Source organism: Osmerus eperlanus, chromosome 10, assembly GCF_963692335.1.
Source record: "Osmerus eperlanus chromosome 10, fOsmEpe2.1, whole genome shotgun sequence".
NCBI classification, from domain to species: Eukaryota; Metazoa; Chordata; class Actinopteri; order Osmeriformes; family Osmeridae; genus Osmerus; species Osmerus eperlanus.
This window is the reverse complement of record NC_085027.1, coordinates 10,267,158-10,282,872: the sequence shown is the minus strand read 5'-3', so window position 1 is coordinate 10,282,872 and position 15,715 is coordinate 10,267,158. Positions and strand designations below refer to the sequence as shown.

The 15,715-nt window shown below is 41.2% G+C and overlaps 1 protein-coding gene across 1 annotated transcript in view; it reads right to left on the bottom strand.

The window, feature by feature from the left end:
- The window catches only part of trip4 (thyroid hormone receptor interactor 4), a 39,192-nt gene that overhangs the window by 22,269 nt on the left and 1,208 nt on the right, over window positions 1–15,715 (bottom strand). Inside the window, exons 4-11 of the mRNA XM_062471775.1 lie at window positions 15,403–15,621; window positions 15,106–15,184; window positions 14,914–15,016; window positions 12,454–12,669; window positions 12,210–12,339; window positions 11,620–11,807; window positions 11,101–11,225; window positions 10,807–10,898 (exon numbers count right to left, since the gene is read on the bottom strand). Coding sequence (XP_062327759.1) covers window positions 10,807–10,898; window positions 11,101–11,225; window positions 11,620–11,807; window positions 12,210–12,339; window positions 12,454–12,669; window positions 14,914–15,016; window positions 15,106–15,184; window positions 15,403–15,621 — 1,152 coding nt within the window. The remainder of the gene's footprint in view (window positions 1–10,806; window positions 10,899–11,100; window positions 11,226–11,619; window positions 11,808–12,209; window positions 12,340–12,453; window positions 12,670–14,913; window positions 15,017–15,105; window positions 15,185–15,402; window positions 15,622–15,715) is intronic.

Genomic DNA, 15,715 nt, shown 5'->3' with positions numbered 1-15,715 from the left:
TTTGTGGCTGTTACTCAAATCACATAGGCAATAAGCAAATACACATTAAAATTCTAACAACTAAAATGCCAACTTCCATGAAGAGAGTGGTCATAGAACCACTTCTAAACTGCTAAACACAGTTCACACATACAAAATTCATATAAAACTGTTTAACTATGAAAGCCAATTACCATTTTAAGGACACCATTATCGGAGAATAATAATTTGTAGAAAACAGTTTCTTGTAGACAAGCTCAAACCATGTTAAAAGCTATCACAACAGCAGACTGAGATTCTCAAGATTCATGATATTCTAAGTGTCTAGTCAACATAAAGGTTGTGACCTACATCTGCTGCTCCTTAGACTTGGAAAGCAACTTTGCTGCAGCTCAGGATTTTATTGAATGAAAATTCAAGCCCAATAAACAGAGAAAGAAAGCGAATGAAGCAGTGGAAGGGGAAAAAAACATTTGCCATTTGCCTCTGTCAACTCTGCCAAGTCAATAACTGACCCATTCTTTCTCCAAAAACCCATTCTTTTCAATTTGTTGGGATATTGCCAGTGGGACTGCAACAATAACCGGCTGGAATGATATGAAATTTACAGAGAGTCTGCTGAGGAAAGAGAGAACATGGTACAAAGAGGAAAGTCTGGTTGAGGGGGAGGGGGAGATGTTGGTCATACTACATCAGAGGGCAGAGAAAGGACACAGCCACCTCAGTGGCCCACCCAATACCTTTTTCTACAACACTCAAGTAGGCTCCTGTTCCAGGTCTAGGATAATTGACAACAAAGAACTATGTTTATATGAATTTAAGAAAAAAAATGCCCTGAACTGTTTACTCTTGGTTACAAGAACCCAGAACCTTTTGGGTGTAAACTAGTCATGGGACAGTCCAAAAACACACTCTGCTGATGGCAATTATGGCAGGCAGAGACAAACAATCTCCTTCACCAATGGTGGGGTGGGAGGGAGATGGGGAGGGCAGAGTGGGGCCAGGTCAGGTGTCTGTGTGGTAATAGGAGGGCTGTGTGTCTGGCTCGGCCCCCAGCCCTAGCCACGTCCCCGCTTGACTGCATTCAATCTCAGCCCAATGAACACAGCCTTCATTGGCAGTTGAGTGCTACCAAGGCAGGGGAACAGACAGCATGTGGCGAAAGGCTTTTAAAAAATGAGGATGATGTGGAAAGGGGTTGGGGCTGGAAGAGAGGGAGAGAGGAGAAGAGAGAGGAGAAGAGAGCCGGGGAGAGGGAGCCGTGCGACAGGATGGTAAGAGACAAAGGGAGATTTGGGATTAGACAGCAAGGGAGAAATACAGGTGGGGTCACTGAGAGTAGGAGCGAAAAAAAGGGTGAAAAGGAGAGTTGTTTTCTCCAGGGAAGGAAGAGAAAAGGTGAAATAATAAGTAGAGGGTTCTGTCAAGGCTGGTTTAACCCTCAGAATGAAGAAACAGATGGATCCAACTCAGCCCTGTTGATAAGCGACGCCTGTGAGGTGAGAGGGTGTTAACATCTCGGGGGATCACTTCATGAAAGGATGAGAGGCGGTGGTAAAGCTGGCCTGCCTTATCCATATCATTTTTACAATGTTCCAATATCCTATTACATTTATCTTTCACAGTGCCATAATAATAAATTAACTTATCCTAATGTGTAGCTAAATGGGGATATGCTGTATTTGACATACTAATGGTTTTAAAAACTGGAAGTGATTGTTTTGTAACAATAATGTAGACCACTGAAATGTCTAAAACTGCTGGATCAAGGCTCAATATGTCAGATCTTACTGAAAAACTTATGGCAAGAAGGACAATAGATTTGGAACCGAAAATGCAACCATCCCATTTTTTTACAAGCCCGCAAACCCAATTAAAAACCTAACTCATTCCCTTTGAGAGAGCCAACAGCATATAAACACACTTACATGTTGGGGCTGAAAATTTTTATTATAGATTTCTTTGTTCTATCACCACAAAGCTCTACAAGAGAGTAATTCAAATCAATATAAAATTGCTCCATCAGAGTGGGCAGCTTGGGCAGTCCTTCTCCAACTCGTCATATTGAGTTTTGCAGAGATGAGAATTAATAATTCAACACACTCCCTCAGCCACAGAATCAACTGGTGTCAAGTTGGAGAGTGAACATTAATTATCGAAGAGCGTCCAACATAGGCTCTTGAATATTTACATTATTAATACCCTCAACGTGAGGAGAGACGTGTCTAGTTCTAAAGAGCTCAGCACTAGTATTGTTTTTTTCCTTTTCCTGCCATTGTGTCAATGTACTCAACTGCAAAAACACACCCCATTGAGCCATTCAAGGATATATACAATGATATCTGATCTTACAGGCAGCCATCGCCTACTGGCATAAAAGAAAGATTATGTTGTTTTAAGATAACTGTCATTGTTATCAAACTAGACACAAGTACACATTTTGCTTGTATATGCTCATAAAAAGTGCTTCAAATAAAGGAATATCATTTTTTTATGATATGAAAAAGTCAGTTTCAACTTAAAGCCTCATTATATGAACAACATAAGAGTCATTGCTACAAATTGAATATTTTCTTTAAATGTCTCCTGTTAATTAGCGGTGAGGCTCGTTTTCTACCTCTCCTCTCAGCAAACGATTTACTTACAAAGAGGACCTTGCCTCGAGAACAAGACAAACATTAGCCATTTAGCTAGCTCTGGCGATGACAGGTGTAGTGAAGTCATGTGTTTGCGCAGGAGGGAGATTTACACAGGCTGCCTCGCTTAGCCCGGTTCCACTTTTCCCAGCCATGTTTATGACTTCACCTCCCGTGGTGGGCCTTGAGGCAGTAGGAAAACAAGACTGCCTCACAACAGTCAAGCTCTTTTAGACTTAGCAAGTCAAAGTGCTGGAACTTTCCCTGGCATGGGGCTATGTCTCACACACACAGTTGATCCACTGTTAAGGGATATGAAAAGTGTCTAAGAACCATGGAGTGAATAATATCTACTGTACACATACGGACTAAGAAGCAAAGTGTGAGAAATTTTTATTTGTGGCACAGTAGTTGGATAGTTAATGCACTTAGGCCAATGTGGAAAGGAAGTATAGCACATGTTCTAACACTCTTACTGTAATGCTCTTTCTTACACGTAGCAATGGTAAAAGTAATAGAAACAGTACTAGGAAAAAAGCACTTTTAAATTATTGGATAATGGCACACATTTGATTAAGCTGTTGACTTACCATCCATCTGGATCCCATTACAGCTGAGCCAGATAGGTAGTCTAAACTCTTTGCCTAGGACGAGCCTTTAACCCACTTCCTCTACCTACCACACCTACACACTGATCTAACACACACAACTCACAAACACACACATACCTCTCCCCTGGTGACCATTACCATGTCTACCTTCCAACTCAGACATCAAAGAACCCCATGGGAATCTGAAGCATTAAAACTTAACTTCTTATTTCCCCCCCCAATGTGCTTTTATCGCCACCACAAATCCATCCCTTTTTAGCGCAGCCGCTGTCAGTCGAATGGATCCAATTTCAAGTCAGGTAACAAACCGTTTCATGGCGGGCATTTTGATTTCATAATATGGAAATAGAGAAGGAGTGGGACTTTATGACACATCTGTCTCCTGAGGTGAGTATTTGCTTTGATTCTTGTTTTTTCTCTCTTTTTTTGATGGCCCCCCCATCTGTATTCACTCAGACACAGTGGGTAATAGCTGGCTTTCTCTCTCTCCCTCTCTCAGTTTCTCTGTCTGGGTTTCTTTTTTGGCAGCTTGCACATGGAACTGTTGAAAACAGATGTACAGTAGGTACAATATGATTCTAAAGGACTCATATTTATTTGACCTTATGGTTCAAGTGAGGCTTTGGAGTTCAGAAAGGGTGAGATGGTAAAAGAATTGGTTGTTAACACATCTCCAAGGACTGACACAATGAGTAGTTTGGGAATCTCGTTCTCATCTTTCCACAGAGCCGAACATATTAAGTTGATTCTTAAACTGATTAAAAATCCTCAAGGAACACAGCTCAAGAAAACTACACACAATAATTAAAAATATCCTGTCAGAAAGGGATCCCTTAAGATGGAATTTGTCAAATGGAACTACCCATGAATTTGTCAAATGGAACTACCCATGTTCCATAAACATTTACAATACACTTCTCAGTATTATCATATCAATATAATATCACTCTGTTTCCTTTCAAGTTCCATTCCAAGTGTATGTGAGCACGAGAAGAAATGTTATAAACTTGGATTTGACTACAAGAGCATTTTCCTCTGGGACAAACCTGTAGCATTCAATGAAGGCAGGATATCTTTACTGTGCAAGTGACACACAGAGAGATAGGAGGAGGAAGAGATGAGGCGGACGTACTCGTTCCTTTCCAACCCTCTGATCTATCTCAGGGAGGAACTTGCTGAGCAGACAACCCTTAGCCGCCACAACACAATTGAGTTTGTAATCTCTGACCCTGAGGTTCTCATTCTCCTGAGCCCTCTCTCCTCTATCTCTCCTCTCATTCTCCCCCCGCCCGTGTCATGAAGACAGATGCCTGTGGTCGTGATGCTACTGGGCGGAGGCCTGACAGGGTGATGTCCTCTGCACCCATCCTATGAATACACATGGACACACACACACGGACATGAACATATCTCATCCACAGCTAAATAAATCAAAGTTTAAAATAAATAAATAATATGTGACCAAGCACACACAAACTGTGACTGTCCAGCTGTCTCCCTTGAGTTGAAAATATGTTAAAGCCAGTACCCGTGGGCTGCTGACTCAAATAACAATGCTAAAATGTCAGATTGATTTATACTGTGGGTACAATCTTACTCTGAGACAGGAATCAGCGGCTAGTGATGATGACACACCCCTCCGTAAAAGATTAGGCATTGTCAAGCGTCAAACGAGGCAGCAATGACTGCTATGTCAACTGCATTAAAACATTTTACACTGCACATACATGTACATGTTTCCATATTTTGTGAAACTGAAAGCTGAAGTACACACAGGCACATATTCAGACATTTCCTATTTCCAATTAGTGTAAATAGTAGGACAAATGTCTGTTTGGTGTATACATAGACTCACCATCTTCCATGAAAACATTACCAACAGAAAACTGGCACAAACACAGGCCTCACAGCAATACATTTTAGGGCATCCTCCAGTGTGTGAGCCTGATGTGGAGAGATACTGGAGAAAAGAACAGCTAACATATTGACTCTTTGCTTCATTAAAAGCATATAACGGATGGTGTGTGTGTGTGTGTGTGTGGGGGGGGGGGCTTAGCCTTTGGCAAGGTTCTAATGGATTGCAGCATTTCAGGCAAAGGAATTCCTGTTTTCTTCTCCTTGTTAGTCTACAAGTTTTATGAAGACATTAACCTCTTCCTCCCTGGATATTTTCATTGAAGTGTATGAAAAAGATGAATAAACGGAATTAACAGACCCGTAGTAAACCATTAAGTTAGCATTTTATTGTCCAGCACATTTGTACCCAGAGACAGTTAAGGGGAAATACAAGTATAACTTATGTGGCTCTATTACAAAACATTGCAATGCGTCAACATAGCTCTGTTACAATATACTTTGAAACAAGTAATTAAAGGCCACATTTGTACAGATTACACTGCATATTTAATAAAACTCACGTCTAGTAAACTCTTAGGAGGTTATAGTTAAGCATTAGCTTCACTGCTAAAGTGAGTCACCATGAAAGGCATGCACATCAATAACTCCTCAGCTGTCACTGGTAAACTAATGTGAAAGTGCCAGACATAACAAAAGACCCCAACTGACAAGTTTCCACAAACTGAAATGGCAAGCAAGCCACGTTATGTGGTCTGAGAAATTGAAAACAACTACACTACTTACTCTGGCAGATGGCCCTATGCGATTTGGTGTTGTGGTCCTGTGGCAGAGATCCTTGCTGAATGCATTCTACACATGACAGAATCACATGCTGTCTGACCTCTCCACTGTGGCAAACTGCCCAGCATGGAAACGGAGAGGAAGTGTGTGTGTGTGCTCACAAGACTGTAGTCAAGGTTGGGAGAGGGGGGGGGGGTGTACAAATTGGGGTGACTGCTCCAAGTCTGTCTCACTTGCTAACACTCTACTCACATGCACGTGCTTCTACTCACACTCCCTCTCTTCCTCAAGTATGAGCTTGCATACACGCGAACACACACCAGACATAATGAAGCCTGTTCCAGGCAAAATTGAATTCTCCCGTGACCACGTCCACACTCATGGCCCTAACAGGAAAACCGATGTCTTCTCTTGAGGAGGAGAGGGAGAAAAATGAGGAGATGGAAAGATAGAGACAGGGGCAAGGAAAGACAGCAGGCCTACATAAGAGTCATACAGCATTAAAGAGAAAAAAAGAAGAGGAGAAAATAGGCCTGCCTGACTTCGTTTGGACTCTCTCCAATAAATCTACTGTGTGAGAGTGTCTGTGTGTACTTGTTTGTGAGAGTGTGTGTCAAAGTCTGTGTGTGTTTGGTAAGGATGGGATTTTTAACATATAAATATTACATTACTACAAAGAAATGTATGCACCAGTTAGAGCCTTTGGCTGCACTAACAAGGAGAGCCTCTCTAGAGGTCTGACAACTGACAAGCCATACGGAATGTCCCAAATAAGACTCGCCTGCTTAATGCATAACAGTTAAGCATTAGTTTATGACATGTTATTACTTCTGTTAAATATCACATATGTGCCATGCCCACAAAATGCTACTTACTGCAAACCTTTTGATATATTCATCACCGTGTGGTCATGTGCTAACAGAGATAGGGGGTCATTAAGCTATAAATGTTTTTTTCCCAAAGTGTTATTAATCGACAAAGATTGTTGGGGAAAAGCTACTCTATCACATATAAATGTACTCTTACACGTACACATGCACAGAAGCACTGTAGAACCTCTATCCTGAAACAGACTGAAGCTCCCTCATGGTCAATACAAATCAATACAAACACTCAGCTCTCACCGATGGTGAAATAGGGCCTTAGTGCTCTCAATGTGTCTTCTTAAACAGTACAAGACACTGCGCTGCCTCCAGTTTCCATACTGCTTTAAAGACTGCTGTTAAGTCTTTTGAGTGATTTAATTTCCTGAACTTGATCGGACATCAGCTGATGAAAAGACATTGAGGTGACCTCATCTCAATTATCGATATGTTCTACTAAAAAAACAGGTAAACTGTTACATTCTCCTGCTCCTTTGTCTGTGTGCAAATAACCTCATTCATGTATTCCTCTCTCCTCCTGAAGCAAGGTGCTTATTGCATACAAAGTCCACACCCATAAAACCCTTGTAAGGAATTGTCAGGAAGGTTAGACACTTAAAAGCATCTGAATTTATATATTTTTAAACTTGGTGTACAACGTGTATGATCCCAAACTGGGAATACTTAAGAATGTATTTTTCATTTTCATTTAAAGCCTAGCTAAGCTATGCAGCAGAGAGAGTAAATTCAGGCCTTATTATCAGTTCATATCAATCGACTCCATTTGACTTGAGTATGGAGATGGAGACGCTGCTTCAATAGATTGGAGCGCAGTGTGAGGCTGAGTGTGAGGCTGAGTGTGAGGCTGAGTGTGAGGCTGAGTGCGAGGCCGAGTGCGAGGCTGAGTGTGAGACCGAGTGTGAGGCTGTGTGAGGCTGAGTGTGAGGCCGAGTGCGAGGCTGAGTGTGAGGCCGAGTGTGAGGCTGTGTGAGGCTGAGTGTGCAGGATGTGCAATGAGCTGGAGATGCAGAGCTCACATGCACGATTGGGCACACATTGGGGAGCCTACCCTACATGCGTGCATTAACACATGGGATCTTTCCGATTATCTGTCAGATATTAAATGAACTTGATCTCTCAAGCATTGACTGGCTTTGAAATGTTTAATAAATGTAATATAGATCCATTTGGGGGAAAAAATACAAAACATTCAGTCCAATTCAATAAACCACAATTAGACTAATGAGAAGGGACTTCTGACTCTCACTTTGTGTGCTTTGTAAATGGCTCCCTGTCTCTCTTTGCCAAACGTGCATTGAACTGCATGCCTTTCTCCCATGCTGGGTGAGCACAACAGAGAGGGAGGTGGAGAGGAAGGGGTATAGATCATACAGGCCTCCCATCACCAGTGTGTGTGTGTGTGGGGGGGGGGGGGGCAGGGATAGAGAGAGGAAGGCAGAGTGAGAGACGGAGGGACGTAGGGAGAAGATCAATACAGCGGTATGGTTTAATGAAAGGAAGGATTGGTCTGGTCAAGCCGATGTGAATCCTTTTTGACTGAGGGGACAAATAGACCCCTTCTACTTAACACACTATTGTTAAAGCACATTCTCCACTGAGATTCATCTATATTGCTCCATCATACCACTTAAATAGACCCCTCTTGTCGGGTACCCCCTTTCTCAACTGCCCAAGTTTTCCCAACGGAAAGCCCAACCCAACCCATACCACGTTTTACTTGTGTAATAACTTGTACAGCTAAACTGTAATCAAGTGTAACTACATAGAAGTTCATATCTTACTACAATGTTGTTACTATAGGTCCTGCTATGTAATTACATGGTAGTTCATGCAACCTTAATGTAGTGTTGCTGTGAATTCAAAACAAAAGACGTTCTCATACTTTGATTGCATCATGCATTTCATATGTTTCCTATACACAGGCACTAACATGTGTTGCAGCCTCAGTCTCGTAGGACTCCATTTTAACCATCCCCCGACCACACACACACTTACTCCACTCCCTATCCCCAACAAACGCAATTAAGCAGCTAGCTTGCCTGTAACATACGACTAAAAGGGTTAGTGACACGTTATTTTTCCTAGCATACACTACTTAAGTATTAAAATAAGTTAACAAAAACAAGAGTTAAAAGTGATACATTCGCTGCTACATGCTATTTCGACCATGTTTGGTATTGGGTACATTGAGTACACAGTAAGGGTTATAATTACAAGCGTCGGTGCCCCAGTACTGGTCAGCTTGTTTCTCAATGTCGTTCTCTTTCAAGAGCTTTCTGTTCTCCACCCGCTTACTTTCCTCTGAGGGCTTTTGTCATGGAGTACGGTGGAGTGGCGGTGTTATTTATGACCGCCCTATGCACCCCCCCCTCCACACACACACACACACACACAATGAAAGGGCAGTCACACAGCCAGCTAACCCATGATCTTCTGGCCCTTGAAAGAATATAAAGAGGTGGGAAGAATAGACCCTAGGGGATACAGGGTAAAATACTATATAGCACAAAGTATCTTTACCAAACAGGTTGGGAGATAAGCAGAAGCATGACACCCATTTATCAGACCTTCATGCTAGTTCCATGTCTGTCTGCATAAATTATGAGGTCAGATATGAACGATCAGTATCATGGTTACTTACTGTCGACACCCCCCCCCCACACACACACACACACATCATTGCAACCTAATCAGAGGCAATTACATTTCCCTAGTGCAGTTTGTGTCTCAGCAGAAAAGAACCATGTGCAATTTCAACAACTGTGACTGTGTCAATATCTCATTAAAGCTAATGTGTGTGAGAGGGTAGCGTGTGTGTGTGGGGGGGGGGGGTGTGAGAGTAAGGATGTGGTGGAGGCAGGCACAGATGTTTGCACTGTCACAATCACATTGAGGAAATTAAACAAAGAACGAGGTAAATTAGAGGCTGGATGCTTTGCCAGGCTTTATCTGCTCAAAGGCACACGCAGGCAGCCACACACACACGCACACTAACACACACACAAGCACAGGTGCAACCACACAAAGGGATGTGATCAAATATGTATTTATACGTGAACGAAAGGACCAAAGCATATGTTTCATGTTTAAAGAAGCACAGATGACTTTGTAGGTCAACAAAGTGACTGTCACTTTAAGAAAATAAATATATAAGGAAAAATAACCTTCTCAAAATGCACTATGCATTATTTGTATGTCGCTTTGGATAAAACCATCTACTAAACTAATCAAATGTAAAATGTACCCATAAAAAAACGATAACAAATATAAAAAAGCCGTAACAACCCTTTTTAGTGTCACTGTCTACACAACAGCTTTAGAAACATCTTTATTATTTGTGTTTTGACAACACCATTCTTTGCAAAGGATTGTCTAAGGCGGAGGCATGCAGACATTTAAACAGCATGAAAGGCAAAAGATAAAAAGGGTACAGGGAGCAGCAGTGGAGCCTATTGATTTATTATTCATCAAGAATGGAACCAAGTCAATCCAAACCTTCCTGCAATAAGCCCTTTCCTGCATGTAGTACGATCACACATAAGAGTCATCGTAATCTGTGAGTTTCATGTTCATTGTTGCTACAGAGGAGGTAGTGAAAGGATAGGTATAATCTGGGACTGGATTGTGTTGTTGCTCTGTGGGTGGGCAGAAGGGTGGTTGTTGTCTGCAGTGCAAAAAAGAGGGTTGAGAGTGGACTTGTGTGGAGCTGCATGCCCTCTACTGATGGGATGTAGCATAGCAGCAGTACAAATGTATGTATGGAGACTCTGGCCCCAGACCCGATCAGAACAATGATCTTAATTGTAATACTTCAAATAAACAGCTAAGGAATTGAGAATATGTTTACATTTCCGCTCTGGATAAGAGCGTCTGCTAAATGACTAAATGTAATGTCTCCTTCGTCATTATAAAACGAAAGGATAACTACAGCTGCAGGCTAAACGTCCTCTCATTGGTGATAAGTCACCAATGAGAGGAACTTTCCAAGCAGAGTGTGTCAAACGTTTTAGTGTATATGTGTGTTTGTATTGGTACTGATCTTTATAAATGCACACTAACCTGTTCTTTGTAGTCCTCCTGAGTCAAACAGTCTGTCATGTTGACACATCCCAGCAGACAGCTAGTAGGGTAGTCTTTAGGAAATTTAGGATCTGTAGAAATCGGAACAACAGTGAATGAGACATCTGTAAAATATTGCAAGAAAAGGCAGATTACACTAAAATCTTCTGAAGAATTTGAGTCTATGATGTAATGTTAAATTGCATGATTACATGTTTCATTAAACTACATTGTCCATTTCATAACACTGCAAGTTACAGTTGTTCTCTATCTGACCACCGTCTCTGTGTGTACCTCTCTTGAATATTTGCCGATACATGTTTTCCACCTCTGTGATCTCCTGAGGGGTGGCTTTCTTGCCTGCTGCAGCGATCCAAAGACGACCCCGGTGAGAAGTATACCAGGTGCGCCCCTCCACTCTGCATGAACACGCACAAACACACTGTATTCTAACCACAGCGCTAGAGTATCTTGCTCTGATGCCTTTGACCAAGTAAAGATCCTTATTAACATATCATTGAAGGGTATCAATGAATAATGAACCAATTAATATAAAACTTTATTTGTAAAGCGCTTTTTACAAGAAATATCACAAAGGGCATCACAGAAGCCGACAGATCATCACCGATACAGTTAAAACCCCAGAGGAGACAAGGAAAAACTCACCAAAAAACTTAAGAGGCTTAAGTACCTCTTGATGCTTTTGACTAACAATAGATTACTCCTTAACATGCCCTGTGGTATAAGTACCTCTTGATGTCTTTGACCCACTAACATAATGGTCAGTAACTTCCTAACATATGGCTTCAGTACCTCTTGATGCCTTTGACCAAAAGCGAGGCCCATGGTTGGTGCATGCTGAGGCACCAGCCTCCGTCAGCCATCTCCTGCAACTCCCTGTCCTGCAGACGGAGTCTGGAGCGCTCCACCTTGGCAGCCTCCTGCACCGGGCCTTTGCTCTGGTTCTTCCGGTAGCTCTCACCACAGCCTACATTCACCCACTGGCACCACATGGACAAGCTTGTTCACATGCTTAGCATCTTGTCAAACTTCAAAAGCTGCTCTAACAAACTCAAACATATGCAGCATTCCCTCTGAGAGAACAGGGATAGAGAGCTGTTTGTAGCCATTCAGCCCTGTCTGACACTGCTTTGGATAAACTGTGCCTCTTTTTTGATGTGTAGCGGCCGAAGTACAACAGTTTTAAAATATGTACTACAGCAGCTCTTACAGTACACCCAACATTTTTTGAAAATATTATAGTAAAATATGTTGCGCTATGTTAAATTCATCCACAGCTTGCAATCTCGAAATGGATTAGCTGGCAATGCAGCAAGTTTTAAAGAGATCAATTAACAAATCTGTTTCTGAACTCACTGTGTAACATTTGTAATATAACTCACCTCTGGTGCAGACTGCACTATGTTGGGGTTAACCAACTCTCCCATGTGCTGTTGACCTCCTGGTCCCTCAAAGCGTTGTGGTGACTTCACCTGAGAGCCTGTGCTGAGAGCCTTTACTGTCTCATCCAACCTATAAAACATGAAACACAGTAAAGTGTTAAGTATTTTTACACCAAACGCATGGAGGTTCAACCACGTAATCATGAGGAGTCCCTGCAGGTCATTGGGGAAGTAATGGTCTCACTTGTTATAGTATTGGTTAAGGTTCTGTCCTTCATCCAGCACCCGTCTGCCTGCAAAGTCTAGTGTAATTTTCCTGTCCTTCCTGGAGGCGTGGCGAAGCTCACGAAGCTCCTCATCGTGTTTCCTCAGATTATCGCGCTCGCCTGGCGAGAGCCACTGGTTGGAGTCGGTGGCAAAGTAGTCAGACTCATCATCCAGGACTTGGGTTCTCTTAACACTGTTTATATGATGACAAAATCAAAATAAAGCTTATTTCATGTCCTGGCTTTGAACACAAGGACAACGATTAATATGCTTAAAAATACATGAAAAATATGGTTTTCAAAGCATGTTGTTGTAAATCTATAATTGGGTGTGCTCAAGCCTTCGGCGAGAGCACAACCTTTGTTCTCTCACATATATATTTATTTATTATTATTATTTATTTTAGCCCCCCTAAGGATCAGTCAATATTTGGACTATATACACAACGGCGGTGTCAAAAGGTTCGTCTTGGTAGCGATTGCGTTGGTTGTATTTTTATTTACGTTCAGTTGCATGGTTTAAGTAGAAATTGCGTTTTTGTGGTGAAAAGTGAAGCTAACGGTGGCTAATTTGCTAGCCACAGTCACTGACGTTACTAACGTCACTACGTCACTAACGTCACGAAAACACGCGTGACTACCTGTAGCAGAACATTCGTTTCACATCTGTTAACTTGGGGGATAGCTAGGCTAACTACTGATAACTATTTACAAATTTTACTTTGTGATGTGAAACACAATTATGAAATGTAATGTACAATATTAACTGATATTATTAAGGAAGTAGGCCCACATCTACTTTTGGAACCAGGACCAATACCTCACGCCACAAAAACAGTTTCTTCCCTTCCGCTGTTGGCCTCTTCAACAAGGCCAAGGGACCACACTGACTCTAATTGACTTCTTGCTTAAAACACACTGCTTTGCACTGCATTACAAAATGGTATCTTGTACATTTGTATTTTTTGTAATATTTGTATTTTTGTATTTTTATATTGTAATTTACGGCAACTTATATTTTATTTTATTGTATATTTAATTATATTCTAATCCCACTTAGTACTGCTAGTTTATGTACCCTTAGTATAGATAGTCCACATAGTCCACAAATTTTAGGTATATGTTTATTGTATGCACCTTCCGGCCAAAGCAAATTCCTTGTCTGTGCAAACTTTCATGGCGAATAAATCCCATTCTGATTCTGATTCTGAAACGGTAGTCTACTATTTCACTGAAGCATTAGCATCATGACATTAGCCTCTGTTGCCCGGGCAACACATACTACAGTGGTCTATGATGCATCTGTTTTCAATCTTTAAAATAAACATTCCTCACAAATACATTTTCGTTGTAGGATTTATTATGACATTACATTACAAGTAAACGATTTGTGGGTGAAATTATCATTACCTGTGGTTTCAAACCAGTGTTGCTCACTGCAACGCTGTAGCCTACGCGAGACACTACAAAAACATCTACACAGCTGTAGTAAGTCAAACGGCGACAGAACATGTTCGGCACTCCCCTTACTTAAATCAAAAGTCTATCTAACTGCTAACCTTAACTTCATTGCCACAGCCTAAACTTTGTCAATCTGTTCATGAAAATAATTAATTTCAGCCTAAACCATACAACGGAACGTTAAATCCAATTCAACCAACGCAATCGCTACCAAGACGAACACAGCAGTAGTCTACTGTACCGTAGTAGTACAATTTACCGGGGCAGCTTCTCCACACAGGGATAGCGCACTTTGCGTTGTTACTGTTGTTACTTAATGATCGCTACCAGTGAGCTTTTCATGAAAGCGATTTTCCACTAAATAAATGTCAAGCTTATTTACGTTTTTGGGGGCATATTTTCAGTTAGAAGATGGTACTGTTTGAATCGCGATTCAATCTTCTACTGCCGGTAACGTCGTAGAATAATCTTCAAAGGGGGTTCTTTATTCATGAATGAATGCAATGAGTAGGCTAAATGCATGAAAATATCACGAGAAGGGAAAAACTTAAAAGGACGTTTACGTCATAGAGATTAGGTCAATTTTTACACCGGTCTGCCAAATTTATTCGTTTTGATTCAACGATGAGGATGCCTTTTGCAGGGGAAATGAGAAGATCTATTTCATTCTACACTTCACTCGTATTTTCAGTTGTAAATGAGCAGCAAAAAAAATGCTTTTAAATCTATGTAATCTTTATAAATAATAAGTATGCATTTTTATATAAAATATACAGAAATATCAGTTTTAAAAATGTCATTCAAAAACGGACCCCTGTGCAACCGACGCAAGCAAGCACACCCTACAATTTCCCCAGAAATTGTACCCTCTCTAGTTGGTATTATACTTTATTTCATATTCCCAGCGATTATCTAACAACACTCAGCAATTATATCACAGATAGACATTTGGAACGTATATAATGTTTATAAGGTACCTGTTCTTGTCATATTCCAGTAGTTTGTCCTTGTGCTGGAGGGCCTTTTCTAACCCTGCACTCATTCGAGCCTCCTGGTGAGGAAGTTGGTCCCTATCCCCCTCTGGCTCACACAGACATATATTTGGATTACAACTCTTTACTACATTTAAAATTGTACTTTCAACTATTTTGAATGTTTTTGCCTCTTACCTCCCATTAGTTTCTTGCGTAGTTTCTGACTTTTGTTAGAGTCTCTTTGCAAGATTTCTTGCTCTTCTATGGTGCACACCTGATCAAGCAATGGTAAGTTATGTCATTATGACAGAGAGCTAAATATGTTTTTTTAAATGACAAACAGATTTTAAGTGTGTATGAATAAGAGGTTAACTGAATTACATTTAGTAAAGTATAAATATCAAGTATATATATACAACGAATACATTTAAGTACACAAGTCAGGGAAGAGCACAAAACCGGATTCTAACTCATCAGTAAAATCTCTCTCACCAGACTTCCACAGAAGAGGCAGGGGCCAGACCCCTCCTGCTGACACACAATGCGACCACAGCTTATACAGTTATTGATAAGGTTGTGCTTTTGGGCCAGGCAGTCACAGGGGTGGCGCCCAGGGAGCATGATGGCCAGTTTGTCCTGGCCTTCTTTGGCATAGAGATTTACAAACTTGTTCTTTTTCTTTTGTGAGGATGAACTTCCACTCTCTTGGGCCTGTGGGTAACATGGTACATTCGTATTAAAATTATAGATACAAGACGCAACAGAAAGTGGTCAGGATATAACATGTGAACTACTGTGTGTGATG